The sequence below is a fragment of the Quercus robur genome, chromosome 6 (genome assembly GCF_932294415.1).
Source record: "Quercus robur chromosome 6, dhQueRobu3.1, whole genome shotgun sequence".
Lineage (NCBI taxonomy): Eukaryota > Viridiplantae > Streptophyta > Magnoliopsida > Fagales > Fagaceae > Quercus > Quercus robur.
This window is the reverse complement of record NC_065539.1, coordinates 32,093,380-32,111,504: the sequence shown is the minus strand read 5'-3', so window position 1 is coordinate 32,111,504 and position 18,125 is coordinate 32,093,380. Positions and strand designations below refer to the sequence as shown.

Below are 18,125 nucleotides of genomic sequence, written 5' to 3'. Positions count from 1 at the left end.
TTGTTTGTCTTTTATAAACTATAATTTGTTATATTGTTGTTTCATTAATTATAAAATTATTAATTGTTGTTTAGCCTAACATAATTTAATTTGTTTGTCTTTTATAATGTGTTGGTTAATTAAATTATTAATTATTGTTTATTAGTTACTTCCCCCAATTAATTATTGGTTAATTAAATTATTATTTATTAGTTGCACTAGCACACACCCCATGTGCATTTACTTCCCCCAATTCAAATATCCCACCTCGACCCCATGTCCCCATCCACCCCCCCCCCCCCCCTCTCTCACTCAGACAAGCCCCATGGCTCCCAATCACAAAAGTCAATAAAAAAAAAATTCACAATCACAAATCATAATACACTAAAAGAAAATTAATTGTATCTCACCAATACCAACACCAACGGATAAAGTAAAAAACAGGGACAAATATTAATAAAGTGATAAGATAAAGCTAAGCAATCAGATAAAGTCTCAAAGAGAGAGACTCTCATTTGCTTTCAGTCTTCAGATAAAGAGAGAGACAGAGAGTCTAAGAGAGAAACCCATACTCATTAATCCATTAACCCGTATATGTAGAGACTAAAGAGAGAGAAAGATGAAATACCTTGAGGCAATACTATGAATACCGTTTCGGAACCCGTTTCAGTTTGTTAATTGGAATGAAATATTTCAGTACCAAATTGGTATCGGACTATTTCGGTGTATCATTTCGAAGTCACCGCAAATAAATAAATAAATAAATAAATTATTCATATATATAAAAAATAAAAAATTCAATATATTAGTTTTTTTTTTCAACTCTTAGAAAAAGTAAGTCTGCATATGATTATTTTTATAAATAAAATAATAAAATCATTAATGGTATTTTTGTAAATAAAGCCAACATTTTGAGTAATTAAAATCATAGAACCTTCTTGAAATTCACTTTCTCATTTCCCAAACCCACCCACGTGATCCATCCTTTCTCACCTATCCAATTTATTTCAATTGTCTCTCACACTTGTCAATATTCTTTTGAAAGTTTCAAACGGCTGGACACCATCACAGCAGTGCATTCTCTCTTTCTCAGTCTCTCATCTTGTTCTTCTTGTTTTTCTTTTCTCAGTTTTTCTTGCTACCACCATTTTTTTTTCTTCGATATTTTAAATTGAGACGAAGATAGTCACGATGTGCTCTGTTGCAGCGTTGCTTGAGGCGGAGGCGCCGTCTGTTGGTTGTTGTCATTGATGTGCTTTTGTTCTGGTTTTGCTTTATTTTATGAATCTGTTGCTCTGGTTTCTTTAGGTTAGGTTGTAATAGCGTATATTGAGTTTTGGTTTTTTATTTTATTTCTAAAATTTTGAGAATCCGTGGGTTTGCTACCATGTTGGGTTTGCTTTACCTTGTTTTTTTTTCTTTAGATTGGATTTGTAATCTGTTGTTTAGGTTTGATGTTGGGCTTTTTTTCCTTGGTAGGCTTGCTCTTTTACAAATTTTTTGGGCTTTTTTTTTTTTTTTTGCTTGAAAGTGAACAAATAAATTTTTTTATTTTTTTTATTTGAGGGTGTTCCTAATATTTTTTGAAAGTAGGGTGTTCCTAATTTTTTTTTAAGGATAAACAAATAAAAAAATTTTAATTATTATATATAATTTTTTTTTTTCAGGTCAGGGTGTTCCCGGGAACACCCTGGCCTAACGGGAACACCCTGGCCTAAACGTGGCGTCGCCACTGTTTAGTATAGCCATTTTAAGGTGACTCTTTTATGCTTTTGAGTCTCTTTTATAATTTTTTCCTTTTTTTTCTTCCTTAATTAACTTATTTTCATGATCTATCTGAACATGCTTTATGTGACTTGTCATTGCCAAATGGAAACAATAAAAAACTATTAATCCAAAAAGTGAGGCCCAATGTCAAATATGAAATACCACAAATCTTTTAAAAACATATCTCTTACAACAGTTCATCAATCATCATACAAACACCCATATAGGGGTTTGAACTTTAAACATTTAAGACTATATATCCTGATTGCGAGGCCAGGCTCCAAGAAAGCCCAATGGGCTAGCACCACCACAGGCTCAAGCAAAAAACTTCTTACTCCATGACCTATCACACTATAAAATATAAATGGTAGAAATTTTGTCCTAATAATGAAAGGACAAGAACGCTAGATTCCTTTTCTATCCTTCATCAATTTTAAGATGTGGATTTTGTATCCCTTTTCCACCTACAAGCAACTTGTGGGCTGGACAAAACCAGTAGATGTTCCAGCAGCATGGCTACATGAAGCTTGAGCTGCTTGATTGTTATAAGTGAGTTTTACATCCTCCAATTTTATATTAAAGCACGGGTTTCCTGAACTACAATCAAATTTCATAGCAACCTCTGTTGCTGATGTTCCATGGATGTCTTGGTATGTCACATCACTAATTTTTACACCAGAAGCCTGTAATAAAAAAAGAAAAAGAAAAAAAGAAAGAACATGTTAATTTTCCACTTATTGATAGAAGCTAGTATTAAATTATGCAAGCTCCAACTAAGAAAAGAAAAAGAAAAAGAGATAATGGATTATAAAGCAAATGTCCAAAACATTGAGAAGGTTTTGGGGGCTTAATTTGGGCCTGAAACTAATGTAGAGTAAAACTTCCGTCTACCATAATCATGGCCTCATCTATCTAATGGGTATGAGTAGTTTTAAAGGTTACATTCATGGGCTGCCAACTGAAATTTTTAAAAATGTATCTTGTGTAATCTCGTTGAACATGTTAAGGATTATCCATAGGTAGTCTTATCCAAGTTCAAACCTAAAGCCACTATACATATATATATATATATATATATATATTTTAAATCGTACCTGGCCTGGGCAATCTTTGTTGTTGGGGCAGTAATTTTGATCAATCACAATTGGATTTTGGACATTCATCATAACAGCATGTTGGAAAAGAATGTTCTTAGCAAACCCATTGCTAGGTCTTCCCCAAGACTTAATCCTTACTCCATTCTGAGTATCAGTAAAAGTAACTGTTTTAACTGTCACATTTTGCACACCATCCTCTTGTTTGTCCTTGCCCAAACTCCCAATGCTACACCAACCATTACACCCATTACCAATTTAGCATCATTATAATATAGTTGTTACAATAATGTAATATTTTTTTGTAGATCAAATAAATAAATTATTTACCTGATTCCATGCCCAGGTCCACATTCAACATTCTCAATCCACAAGTTAGTGGTACCGGGGCCAATTGAGATGCAATCATCACCAGTCTTGATCTTGGAGTTGAGAATTGTGACACTTGAAGATAATTGAACGTGAATTCCATCTGTGTTTGGGCTGTTTCCATCAGCAGTGACCTTGATACCTTGCATTTTTACATTTTGGCAACCATTGACAACAATGTGGAACATCTGGCTGTTTAGAGAGCTTAATGCACTAACCACAATGTTATTCGAGTTGGAAAATTCCAGTGTCTGCTTGCATACACACAAGAAAATGTTCCAATTATTATTGTTAAAGTATATATGGAATATTTCTCTAAATTAACGACGAATATGACTATATAAGGCTATTCAATTAAATATGAGGACCTAATGGGATGGACGTCAATGCAAGCAACAAAAGCCTAAGCAAGTTGTTTGACCTTTGACAGCATGTTTACTGATATCATAAGGCTCGAAGATTTAATTAAACAGTAATAAGATTGGCATTAAAGGGTTAGATTATCATTATATAATAGATGCACAAAATAAAATATTCTACTCCAGAACGTGGGATTATTCCCAAGTATAGTCATTACGATTTCCCTAGAAGTCGGCTTGTCATGGCATTAGTAAAAGACTGAGGATGATAAACATATTGATTAACTCTGAAGATAAAAACACCTCAGTCAAATTCACCAAAAAAAAAGAAGGCTAAGAATAAGGCAATAATTAAGTCATGATTTCAACACATACCGTGGCTCCGTCAGGACAAGTATTGCCAGAGGCTTTGCAAGCCCACAAGGCAGTGCCTTGGGCATCAAGAATTCCACCAGATATGGTAACCCCATCAACATGCTCAAACACAAGCCAGTTTGCTGTATTTCCAAGGACACTATAGTCCGATGGGGCCACAAGGGTCCCAGCTATGCGCATAATGATAGCATTGTTGTTGCATGGTCCATTAAACACCACTTGCCTGAGATAGAACCTCCCTTCTGGCACATAAATCGTGGCAGGATTTGTGGAGCCACAAGCTTTTGTCCATGCACTAACAAAAGCCTGAGTTGAGTCTGTTGAACCATCTGCTTTGGCTCCTAAACTAACTACATTGTATGTCATAGCAGCAGGATCAGGAGAAGCTACCACTAAGGGAATGAACATAGAGAGAATTTGTGCAAGGACAAGAGAGCTTCTGGGCAGGTGTGCCATTTTGGGTTAATATGAATCAGTGTCTATCTATCTGTGACTTTGTGCGTGTAAAATAGAGAAGAATTGTGGCTTAGGGAGTTCTTTTTTTTTAAATAAACGTGGCTTAGGGAGTTTAGTAGTTGAGGGTTGTGGAGGTGATGAGGAAGTTGAAACGGTTTGAGAGGGTATTTATAGGATTTGAATCCACATTTAGTTTGACTTTTTGGGATATATATAAAATCAAAAAAATACGCGAAGGCAAAGCTACTGCGGCTGCGCCGAACTTTAGAAAGATATAAATGCACTATACTGTTGTTCTCTTTTTTTAAGGTTAAAACCTTTTTCTTTTCTTTTTTTTAATCTTCTTTACTAAAATACCCTTACATGGGACGTACTGAATACTAATACATTAAGGATTTGTTTAGATAAAACTTATTTTGCTAAAGTTGAAAACTGAAAACTGAACACATTATAGTAAAATAATTTTTAAATGTGTGAATAGTGTTGTGAGACCCATTTTTAATGAAAAAATTGATAAAAAATGAAATTTGTGGGTCCGTAAACAGTGCACAGATGCACTGTTCACGGAAGATCGGTCAAAAGTTACAGCTACTGTTCATGCACCGTACATGAACAGTATCGCTTGTTGGGGGAAAAGGCGTGAAAAAAAAAAAAAAAGAAAAAAAAAAAAAGAAAAGGGAAAACGCAGAAACTTAATTAAAACGCAGCAAACGTGGATCCAAACTGTGCCTAAAAATATGGATTGGATTTGGATGTTATTAATACAAGTTCCTCTTCAAAATCTTTCTCAACAAAAAAAAATCTTTCCAACTTAGTTTAGAGAGAAACTCTTCAAACTTTTCATACATATTTTTTTTTTGTAAATTTTGAAAATCTAACCGTTAAATTTTATATTCTTTATATTCTTAACATGTATATCAAATTTTGTTCAAATCAGATGTTATTTACTATTCAATTAATAAACTTATTTTTTATACAAATTTTAGATAACAAAAACTTGAAATTTTAACATTTGTTTGATAATATATATAGCAATTGATCTTTGATCTTTTTGAAATTTTGCTAGTATGAAAGATATAATAAGAAAATGCAATCAAATGGTTAGATTTTCAAAATTCACATTCAATATAAAGATATATGAAGAGTTTTTAGGATTTTTTTTCAAATTAATTTGGAGAAAAACTTTGTTCATTGTAACATCTTATATTGAAAATATGAATTTTTTATTTTTTATTTTTTTTTTATGACATGAATATGAGGTCCCAAACTCCCAATAAGAGAAATCATATCTGTATTGAGAAGGCGTCGTCCATCCCTAGCAGTTGTAAGAACAAAGAAAACAAATAAAAGGATGGAATAAAAAATATCATTGTCAAAATGATACATGAAAACCTGGCTACGACAAAATTAAAGGGGTAAGGTACGTGACTGATGAGCTATAGTAAGGACAAATGCACGTACATGGATCTTGTTGCTTTGGATATGAGATTTCTTAAATGTTTGTTACAATAAATTGCAAAAGAAAAAGCAGCGACAGTTAACGTGACAAAGCTAACTAAACATCCCCCCGGCCAGTCCACCACCGCCACCGCCACCTTACCCATTCTCATTTTCGGGTGCTATGTTATGTTATGCACCTTTCTTTGCTTCAACCACAAGACCAACACCACCTCCAACTCCAACCCCTATCAATCATTCACAGTTCCATACCGTCATATACACATCTTCTTTTAGTTTTTTCAGCCGTGGGCGCCCTTTTTTTGTTAAACTGTTAACCTCCAAATTAATATGTTTAACCACATGAGACTTTATTTTGAGATAGGTAAATAATAGAAAAAAAAAAAAAAAAAACTGTGTGATTTATTTCATCCATCACATAAATACCATGAATAGCTTATGGAGGGAGCAGGGTAACGGCATGATCATCTAACTCTATCTATCTTTCTTTTCTTTATTTAGAAAGCTTAAACTTTATTTGTGAGAAAAAACCCAAAAATTACATCATGAGGGCACTATATTAGTATATTTCTTACGATAAATCCTAAGTTGTAGGTTGTTACTTATTGTTAATGGTGAAAATAATAATAGTTTCAATGGTGGGTTCAAATTAGAACCAATAACAAATTATTACGTAGGATTTGTTGTGAAAATGTTATAAAAATATTGTACATACAACACTTCTCATTCTAAGAAAAAAAAAAGGCTTTCTTCTAACCATGTAACATAGTTATCAATGTTTTAAACATGTTTAGTTAACAGATGAGCTAGTTTAAAGAGAATGTATTGCACAAATAGTGTCCCCTATATCAAAATATCAATTATACTCTATCACGCAAAAAAAAAAAAAAAAAAAAAAAAAAATCAAATCAAATCAAATCCATAAGATTCTCAATTTGACCTTATCATATATATACCACAACTAATTCACTACAAGGTAATTTTTCTTTTTCAGTCTAATTTATTTTTGGCTAAAATGCAAATTGCATTCTCTAATTTTGACTAAATTTTATTTTAGTCTTCTAACTTTACTTTCATCCAATTGGAATCTCTAAGTTTCAAATTTATTCAATTTAGGCCTTCTGTCCAATTTCGTTAAAAAATTTTCATAAAAAAATATTTTTCTCACATAAAAAAATTTATAAAATTAATAATAATATTTTATCTATTTTTATATGATTTTTTTTTTCATTAGTTAATTAATTGTATAAAAGAATTGAATGAAATGCCTGAATTAAATAATTTTAAACTTAAAGGATTCAATTGAACGAAAGTAAAGTTAGATGACTGAAATGAATTTTAAACAAACTTAGAGAGTGCAATTTGCATTTTAGCCTTTTTTTATAAATAATTAAATCAAGAAAATAAATAAATAAAGCTACTAATTAAAACCCAATATTCAGTTTTTTTTTAAAAGTACTCTTACTACAAATATAATTTAACAAGTGATTGTGATTAAGCACATGATATGGACACAAGTCATCTTCTTATTGTGAGTTGAAGACTAAGGCTCCAAACATATTTAGAGCTAAATTAAACTTTATCCTTGATATAAAATACTACATCAATTTATATATATATATATATATATATATATATAAAATAGTTCAATACTACATCATTTTTCATTTTTGGTATTCTATTATTGTAATTTGGAACACCTCATCAGGGCAGTTTTTAGAGAGGCATGCATTTGTAGTAACGTGGGTTTAGACGTGACATGTGGAGCAGAAAACGGAGAAGAAATCGGCGTTCTTTCTATGCCCCAAATTCATGGCCCCAAAAAACCAACATCTTCTTTTAGCCGTGATTTTAGTTTTCCAATATCATAATGATTTTACATACTTCCTATTTTCTATCATTGATTTTCTCATATCTAAACCGTCATAACCGCAATAAAGGAATTGTGCAACATAAAAGTCGTTTACATTTTCTTATTTGTAGAAGAAAATCAGACATTTTAGACCTAATAAGTTTGATTCCATGAGCTAATGATTTTAGACCTAATAAGTTTGATTCCATGAGCTGATAACATAAAAGTCGTTTACATTTTCTTATTTGTAGAAGAAAATCAGACATTTTAGACCTAATAAGTTTGATTCCATGGGCTAATGATTTTAGACCTAATAAGTTTGATTCCATGAGCTAATAATTAGCTCATGGAATCAAACTTATTAGGTCTAAAATGACCCATTCTTGTCTTTCTAATCCAAGGGCATGTTATGTACGTATATACAACATTGTGCCTGACATACGCAGATAATTTTAACCTTTTTATTTTTTGGCATACAGAGAAAACCCAACCCCTTTTTTTGACAAATACCAACACAAACATTTGTGAAAGAAATACTCTAATGAAATGAATCTTGAATGTTTGAACTTTGAACTCTATGAAGGTTTACTGTGGCTTGGATAAAAATATTATATCCTTGGAATATAATATCTACTTACACGAATAAAATTCTCGCTTTCGTGAATGTGCCTCTTTTATCCTGGTTTTGATTGCTTCCATGACTTCCGGGCAGATTTTGGGGGACCTTTTGACCTTCCAGGTGGCATAAATCCATTTGTGAATTTGATAGAATGCTAATGTTATAAAATATTATTTAACTTTCACGACATTTGTGAATCAGAGTATTGTGCCATGTGAACCCAAAATACAGGCACAATACCCAATGTTATCAAATATTATTTAACTTTCACGACATTTGCATTAAAATGCTATAAGTTGAAATTTAGGAAATTAACCCAGGTGGGTGGTCTAAGTGATTGGACACTTGGTCTGAAAGTGTTTGTTTCAGGTTTAATTAGGTGTGCTCCCTAATTTGAATCCGGGTACTTGCACTTTGAAAAAATTCCATAGACTAGCGATTTACCCCTCTAAGACCCATCTGTCGCAAACAGTAATTAGTTTCTGGTTGAAAGTTTTGAAGATTCACTCTGAGAAAAAAAAAATAGTTCTATAGAAAAAAAAAAAAAAAAAAAAAAGGAAATTAGTGAACAACTTATTCTGAATGATCATAGCCTTTAATAGCCATGGTAAATTATCACGTTATTTTTTTATTTTTTTTATTTTTTGTCTAATACCTAGTGAAAATTTTGAAATATCCAAGCTACCTTTTATATCAATACTAGGGCTATCCACCACACGACCATACCCAATCACACTGCCCAATTTGATGCCATCCTACCCAAAAACCGTTTAATCAAAGTGGTGATTCGATTGATTGCAAGTTAGAGATCATAGGAACTGACAAGATCGGTTAGAGTGGCAAGTTAAGGCGTTTGAACACCGCGAACACAACTTGTCTAAAGCATGTTGCGAGTTAGGGTTTTTCATCCCTTTTAAGCTCCAATTCCTTAACTCTGGGCCATTCATCAGATCTTGGGTATTAATTGATCCTCAGGTTGCGAGTATTGAGTCTTCAAATTTTCTGTTCTACAGTCATTACAGTCACCTACTTGCCTCCGTCACAAGGTCATCAACTCATCTCCATTGTAGATTGAGTGGTATCTCTCTCTCTCTCTCAAACTTGAATTTTAGGTTCACCTCTCTCTCAAGTCCATGTGGTCCTATTTGTGCTATTTGGATTGTGATTGTGTGTTGTTTAGGTTTGTGTTCTTTGGGTTTTATTTCTCTAAGTTTGATCTCTCTGTTTTTAGGTTTGATCTATCTGGGTGTTATCTATTTGTCTTTTGTTCTTCTCCTTTAAACCTAAAAACATACGACGAATCCAACCAATGTCCGCCAGAGCCAAAACATATTCAGATTCAACAGTGGCTATTGGTGGTCAATGATGGGTCGGTTCTAGATCAAGTCCAAAATCAATCCAAACCAACCCATGAACAACCCTATATAACATTGTCATTTTTGCATAGTCAAATAACAGTAGTGACAAGGGATTCTGTGGCTAGAATGGGCTTGGGAAGTTTTCTTTTTCCTTCTAATAATATAACAAAATAGAGTAAATAAAATTATGATAATTGTGGAAAGTGGAAACTAAGATACTTAATAAACAATCAAACTATTGTACAAATGTAGGCATTGTGTGAACAAAAGATTTTTTTTCAAGACTTGATTTATTTGTTTTAATGAATAAGGACTTTAACTATTGTTGCGGTCTAACAAGTTCATGCATTTGATTAACGCGCTAACATTGAAAAGGATTTTGGATGCTAAATTCATACATGCTATTAGCTAGGTCAAAAAAGGGAAAATTGTGGTACGCCGTAATTGCATGTTAAATAATGAACACTTTTGTCAACCATTTGCTTGAATTGAAAATCAAAGGAAAAAGTAATAGAATAATCATGTGATAAATTACTTTAAGTAACCACTAGTTTTTCCTAGACATGGCAAAATGGTAGGGATGGCAATGGGGCGGAGCGGGGCCGAAGGATGGGGTCTTCGTCCCCGCCCCGCATGACTTTGTCTTGCCCCATCCCTGCCCTGCCCCGTATGACGGGGAATACTTTCTCACCCCATCCCCACCCCTTGGGGCCCCGCAAAACCCCGCTCCACCCCGTAAAACTCTACTTTTTGTTAATTTACCCTACTACAAACAAATAAAATTTTTTTAATGAAACTTATTTTATTAATAAAAATATACTTGAAATTACAACTAAATTTATCTTATAAAATCAAATCAATTTTTAGAAAAAATTGAATAATATATCCAAGTGTCTAACAAGACAATCATAAAAATAAATAAATAAATAAAAATCTCATAGTATAACACATAACAAAATAAATGCAGAAAATCACATTGGGTAGAATAAAATATGCTAATATTAATATGTTTGTTTAAATAGTAGAGTTTTAGGGTATGAAAAATTTACTATTATAATCCTTAGTAACGCGGGGTGGGGCAGGGATGAGGAGGAGCGAAGTGAGGTGGGTCTAAAAAGTCTAAACCCATCACCGCCCCGCCCCGTTGTGCGGGGCTAAAATCTTGCCCCATCCCCACCCCACTGCCTTTGCAGGGCGGGGAAAACTCATGCGGGGCGAAGCGGGGAGGGGCGGGGAAAAATTGTCATCCCTACAAAATGGGCAGGTCGGGTCAGGTTCGAGTCGGGTCAATCAAGTTGCGGGTTAAAAAGGGTCATTTTAAGCGGGTTAAATATGGGTTCAGGCCAATCGGGTTATGGGTCGGGTTGACCCATATTTTTCACATGAATTTTTTTTTTTTTTAATAAAGAAAACAACATATATTTTCCATTTGAAAAGTCATGCAACAAATTATTTGATGTAAAATGCATTACTTTGAATTCATCACTTATATCAAGAATGAACTCAGTTAAATTTATTAATACTTATTCAATAATTTTCAAATTATACAAATCCTAATATTACTATCTAAAACAAAATTACACAAAAATAAGTAAAACAAATAGACAAGTTTTATTTCTACACAATATCAACATCCCAAAATATAAAACAAAATTACAAATGACTTATTGAATTACTCATTTGACAAAGAATAAAAACATAAAAGAAATTTACAATCTTGAAAATTAATTTTATAATTTATTATCAATTGTGGTTGGCACTCTATTTCAATTTGAGATATACATTAAAGTTTGATTGTTTACTTATTTATACATGGTCTCTTTTATGAATATCATATCATTGTTAAGCAACACACACTCTAAGAAATATCATAATTTATTTTGAAAAAACATTTATTTTAGACATAAATTGTTAAAAAATAGATCTAAGCATTCATAATTTATGTTAATTTGATACTTTTGGCTTCACTATTTTTACACTTGTGAATATTTCTCACACATATCTACAATTTTAAATCTATATTTTTAACTCTACTGTAGCCAGATTATCTTGGCATATACTTTTCTATTTGATATCTAAAAATCTTTACTCATTACAGAATGCTCAACCATTCATATTTCAATTAATTTGCATGCAGTTATGTAAATGTATCAATTGTTTCCTTAAAACTCACAACAAACAATTAAACCAATATTGTCTTAATTTTATTTTTTTTACTAATTTTTTTTAAATGGTTCGGATCGGGTCGGGTTGACTCGCAAAAAAACACGGGTCAAGTCATGAGTCAACCCGTTTTTGCTTCGGATAAAAAAAAAAGGTTCGGATCATGTATGTTTCATGTCGGGTCGAGTTGGGTCGGAAAAATACTGATCCGCTTGACCATGTCTAATTTCCTAACCAAAAAAATACAATCCCATGTGAAGATCAATTAAGATGCGAGAAGTTTGCCTCATCAAGGAATATATATACTATTTGTTATTTAAAGCTAGCTACATTGCCTCCTTGATTATGGTATCCCGCAGCAGATGCTGCTTTGGATTAGATTGATCCCCTCAAGATCATTTGTTCAAATTATTAATTCAGTGATTGCTTAATTGCTATCCTTTAAATATCAGTAAAAATAGGGGAATTAGTTTTGTTATTCTCTAGTCTAATGCAGCTTCTGAATCTGCATTTAATGTTGCCTTACAAGTCCACATGCTCAATCAAGGACATTGTCTGCACTACCATAAGGACAGGCCACATTAATTAGTACATTATACAATGGACCCAACCAGGCTAGGCCAATGAGCAGACAAGGATGGTCTGGTCTTTTGCTAAGAATTATTTTTTGTCTACAGAAAATAATATATAATAAACCTAATTTTCTGAGCTCAGTCTTCAATACATTGGCTACTCACCGTTTTGGGCCTTGTTTCAGGGTTTCCCTGTTGCATGCAATGCAATGTTAGTTAGCAGAGGTTTTTTTTTTTTGGCTGAATAGTTAGCAGAGGTTAGCTAGCCATGTGATGTGCGTTGACATTGTCATTCATGCACACTTATAGTTATAGACTCATAATTATAGACTCAATAGGGTTAGGCATATCATCTTCAAAATTCAACATTTAGCATATGACATTGTGTACAATCGCCTAAGGCTGAAAAAAAATGTGCACAATGTTGCGAATGTACTCAATTTAAAATGATGCCTTTTTGAAAAACAAGAAAGGTGGGTATGATAAATCTTTGTCCCAAAATTTTAAGAAATTCTGAAATAATGAATTCAATGGGAAGTAGAGTGAAAATATGGTTCAAATTTAGGACCACTTACTTTAATACTATGATAAATTATCAATTTTCCCAAAATTTTAATTGGAAATACGATACACTATTTAATGTATATAGATTAGCAAAATTTGAATTATGCTATAGATTGCCAATAATTAAAGTCTTTAAATAAGAGGCTAACTTAACTTATAGATTCTTTTTTTTTTAGAGAGTTTCAACTTTCGGCGTCCGTTTCTGATGATAGCTATTTATTATTAGACCAAGACATTAATTAGTTTTTGATGTATGTTGAGATTAAATACCAAATTTCTTATTCAATCATTAAATACTTTGAGCTAAATATTCAACGTCATTGTGATCCAATTGCTATTATCAACCAATTCTATCATTTTAAGAGTATTTTATCCATTTGTTATCCACGTCTCAAACACGCATCCTACAGTAACATGGTACATAAATTGGAACAAACAAAGTTTCTCTCCAAACTAGTTTGGAAAGAAACCCTACAAATTCATCATATATATTTATATTGAATGTAAATTTTGAAAATCTAACCGTTAGATTGCATGTTCTTATTACATCCTTAATGCTTACAAAATTTCAAAAAAATTAAAGATAAATTGTTATGTCATCAAATAAATGTTATAATTTCAAGTTTTTGTAATCTAAAGTTATATATATAAAATAAAAATAAAAATAAAAGTTAATTGATCAAATAGTAAATAATATCTTATTTGAGTGAAATTTGATATGCATGTTTAGAATATAAGGAATATGAAATTAAACGGTTAAATTTTCAAAATTCACACCCAAAAAAGAAACATATGAGAAGTTTGAAGAGAGCTCCAAACTAGTTTGGAGAGAAATTTTGTTCTAGTTTGGAGAGAAATTTTGTTCAATTGAGACATTAATACGCATTCCCATGCTCCATGATAGATTGAAAGTATCATATTTTTGTTTTTTATATTTTCCTTTTTATTCCTAGGCAATGTTAAATTAACATCAATGTCTATATGACATAGAAAGCTTTTAAATATTTATATTGTTCTGTACTTTTTATATATTGTGTTTGGATACCGTTTATTTTGCTTAAACTGAAAAATTATTACTGAAAATACGGTAGATAAAGGTAAAAGTTAGCTGAAATAGTACAGTGTGGCCCATGAATAGTGCCAAAAAGTGCAGTGGGGTCTATAAATAGTAGTAAAAATAAGCTGAATAGTGAAATAATTTTAATTTTTCATCCGCATCCAAACGCACACTTAGTAATGAAATAAAATTCTACCTTTTATTTATTTATTTTTTAAATCCTTTGCTAATTGTAAGTCATAAAGAACTTTATATTGAGAAACAAGGCAATAAGAAATTGAGTTGAGTCAAAAAAATAAAAAAAACCTCGAGTTATATAGCCGCTGTTATTATTTTAAGAGAAGTGTTATTACATTTATAACATTTTTATAACAAATTCTAAATGAAAAGTTGTTATAAGTTCATAATTTGAATTCACCATTGAAATTACTTTCTTGATCACCAATAACTCGATAACAATCTGCCACCTAAAATTTGTTGTGAAAGTGTTGTAAAAACTAAAAATGTTATAAAAGTAACATTTCTCTAATTTTAAATATGAACCCTTTTTTTAGAGTATTATATGTTGTGAATCAAATGTTTTAATTACTCAGCCACGCCTTACGTATGTGCCATCATGTCCCATTACTTATCTAATTGGACTTAAATTACTTGGACCGAACCCAGTGGGGTTGGCTGAGTGGTTGGTCACTCGGTCTTAAAGTGACTGTCTTGGGTTTGATTAGAAGCTCCCTAGTTCAAGTCTAGACACCAGCATTTTGAAAAAACTCCCTGGACCAACGATTTACCCTGCTATGGGCCCACCCGTAGTGAACAATAATTAGGCTCTAGTTGAAAGTTTTGAGGAAACACTGTAGGAAACAAAAAAAAAAAAAAAAAAAAAAAAAAAAAAAAAAAATTACTTGGACTGTAAACAAACAGTAGCCATGAAGCTAATTAACTTTTTTTTTTTGAGTGAACAGTAATACTAAGTAATACTTATTAGAACACACATGAAAATAGTAATAATAGTGTTTTAAATCCGGTTTATAATACATTACATAACTAGAGTACAATTACAAAAAGACCTAACTTTTATAGTTGTAGTCTGGGGTTATAAATAGCGAACACTACACACAACTAATGTCAGGTACATATCCATGCCAAATTATGTACAGAAAGAGTAGAATTTAACTTTGGGGTCAAGACAAAGGCATGACTATTTTGAAGTCAATAGCTATTGTAAACTTGCCTAAATATAAAATAGTTATTGCAAATAAATTTCAGGAGAATGAACCTTACTTCAACCGTCTTTAACTAATAAAGCAACTGTGAGGACTTTCCATTAATTAGGTACCGTCTTCACCGCATGGGGGATTTCTTCTAGAACTGCCAGTAATTGCTTGAAACCCAAAAAATAAAAATAAAAATTACCTGGACTATAAACAAACAGTAGTCATTAAGCTAATTAACTTTTCTTTTTCATTTTTAGTGAACAGTAATACTTATTAGAACACATACGAAAATAGTAATAATAGTATTTTAAATCAGGTTTATAATACATTACATAACTAGAGTACAATTACAAAATGACCTAACCTTTATAGTTGTAGACTAGAGTTATAAACAGCAGACACTACACACAACTAATACAACTAATGTTAGGCCATGCCAAATTATGTACCGAAAGAATAGAATTTAACTTTGGGGTCAAGACAAAGACATGACTATTTTGAAGTCAATAGCTATTGTAAACTTGCCTAAATATAAAATAGTTATTGCAAACAAATTTCAGGAGAATGATCCTTATACTTCAACCGTCTTTAACTAATAAAGCAACTGTGAGGACTTTCCTTTAATTAGGTACCGTCTTCACCGCATGGGGGGTTTCTTCTTGAACTGCCAGTAATTGCGGAAGTAACTTTCTAAGACTATTTTAAGATTTTTTTTTTTTTTAGACAATTCAATAGTTATAATGAAAAATGAGGGATTTGAATTCTAATGTTATAAATATCAGAAAATGTCATTTGACTTGCAAAATTTTTAACACCAAAAAGGAATAATAATAATAATATTTTAAGCTGAACTGTACCCTTCCCTCAAATAATTAAGTTCCTTTCAATATTCTGGTGCATTCAAGGAAACAAGCAATTAAGGATTGGGGCTTTGTCCATAACGGAATAAGTAAGAGTTTAGCTAGCTGGGTGCATTATAAATGTAAAGTACTAATATGAAGCTTCACCCTGGCCTGGAACATTCATGTTCCAAGAAGCAATTATTTGGTCTGCATTACAAATGAAACTATATCTTTTTTACATTGAAACTACAAATATCATTTGCCTAATCACCCATCCAATCGCAATAATTCACTTACTTCATTTAGATACAAATATTATTCATTTTTTAAATAATTCAATAATTACAAGAAGTGAGGGCGGGTGGCAGATTCAATCATTATTTTTTTTTTAAAACGAGATCATCCAATACCACAAATCTACAAGAGTATCATTCACTTAATACCCTTCCTAATAAAGCAATGATTTCCCATAATTTGTGAACCAAAAATCTCATATTTCAGGTAATAAATTGAATGTTCATGCGACGCGGGCTTAATCATGAATCATATATAAATTAAAAAAGATATTTTGATAATATAATTAAATTGAATTACAAAAAAGATAATAAAAAATATTTTTTTTAAATGCATATTATGTAAGTTCAAGTTAAAAATATTTTTTTTAAATGCAATTGGGCTAAGTTGGGCCGCAAGAATCTATGAACCATGGAACAAAGCCCACAATTGTCAAATCTAGCAGCCCTCTAAATAAATCACTAAGGCCCAGTGATTCTTCTAATTAAAAGGACCCAGTTTCTATCCCCAATACCAATTCAACTTGGTCCATCACCCATTTAAATTAAGGCTTAGATTATGGCCCACAAGAAGCCACGAGTGGCTACAACCCATTAACTTTGCTAATTTTGCTACAGTCCATACCACCAACCAAATGTTTGGGGACTTGGCTTGGGCCCAATTAAAACAAAGTAGCTGAAAACAAGACCCATAAAATTAGCAACCATGGTCCACGTGTTTAGGCTGAATCAACAAAGCCTAGATGAACTCTACAACTTCAAAGCCCATTATACGAGCAGCACGATGACCTACGCCCTATTTGGTAACGGTATTTAAACAACGAAAACTATTATTTAAATACTACAACAAATATTTTTACACATTTTTTTACCTATATGTATTTTTACAAAACTTAAACAACGTTATTAAAAATCTCTTACCAAATAGGCTCTAACCACTTGATTGAACTAGCCCAGCAATGCCCACAAAAAATCAACCACCAATTCAAACCCACAGCTGGAGTAACAAGTTGTTCATATATATTCAAGTACTTCCCTCCATTATGTGAACCAAGCTCACTAAAAGAGAGTCAGAAAAGGGAAAATAGGTGTAATGGATTGGAGAGCAAAACAGGGTCATTCCACATCAATTTGAGACCACTCAAATTCTAACAAATGAGTTTAGAACACTTGTGAGACAACTCGAGCCATGACAGTTTGATGTCACTCATGTGTAAGTCATAAAAACAATATTATTCCTTGACGAATGTATCAATTTGGGCATTTACAAATTACAAATATATATTTATTAAATCTCACCAAACATATTTGTTTAGCATTGCTAAACGTATTTAATTACCTCAACATCAACTTCTTATGCCTCATAGACTAATATATTTCCTCCCTGAATTATTTGCACATGAGAAAACTATTGTCCTCATTAATTTATTATTTCTATCACTCATTGTATCATCTTTTACCTTGGAGAAAATGTAATGGTAGCGGCCAATGAACAACCCATTGGTGTAAGTACTTGACTCGACTACCCCAAAGAACCTAAGTTTAACTTAACCGCCAACTTATCAAAACATGATGTATGTTACAACCACCCAAAAAAAAAAAAAAAAAACCAAACAAAACTTAACCCACAATTGCACAATTTCTATTGAGGTTGTTAGATGAAAATGTGGAAGAAAACATGGTGTACGCAGTCATGCTATCACAAACGAAAAAATAGCAAAATAATTATTGTAA

At 32.0% G+C, this 18,125-nt stretch overlaps 1 protein-coding gene across 1 annotated transcript; it reads right to left on the bottom strand.

Moving 5' to 3' along the window:
• Positions 1-1,881: 1,881 nt before the first annotated feature.
• LOC126688449 (polygalacturonase-like) lies at positions 1,882-4,526 on the bottom strand. Its single transcript, XM_050383148.1, has 4 exons — positions 3,944-4,526; positions 3,171-3,460; positions 2,841-3,069; positions 1,882-2,429 (listed from the first exon to the last, which is right to left on the bottom strand). The coding sequence occupies exons 1-4, from the start codon at positions 4,397-4,399 to the stop codon at positions 2,211-2,213; spliced, it is 1,194 nt and encodes a 397-aa protein (XP_050239105.1). The 5' UTR covers positions 4,400-4,526; the 3' UTR covers positions 1,882-2,210.
• Between the last annotated feature and the right edge of the window lie 13,599 nt (positions 4,527-18,125).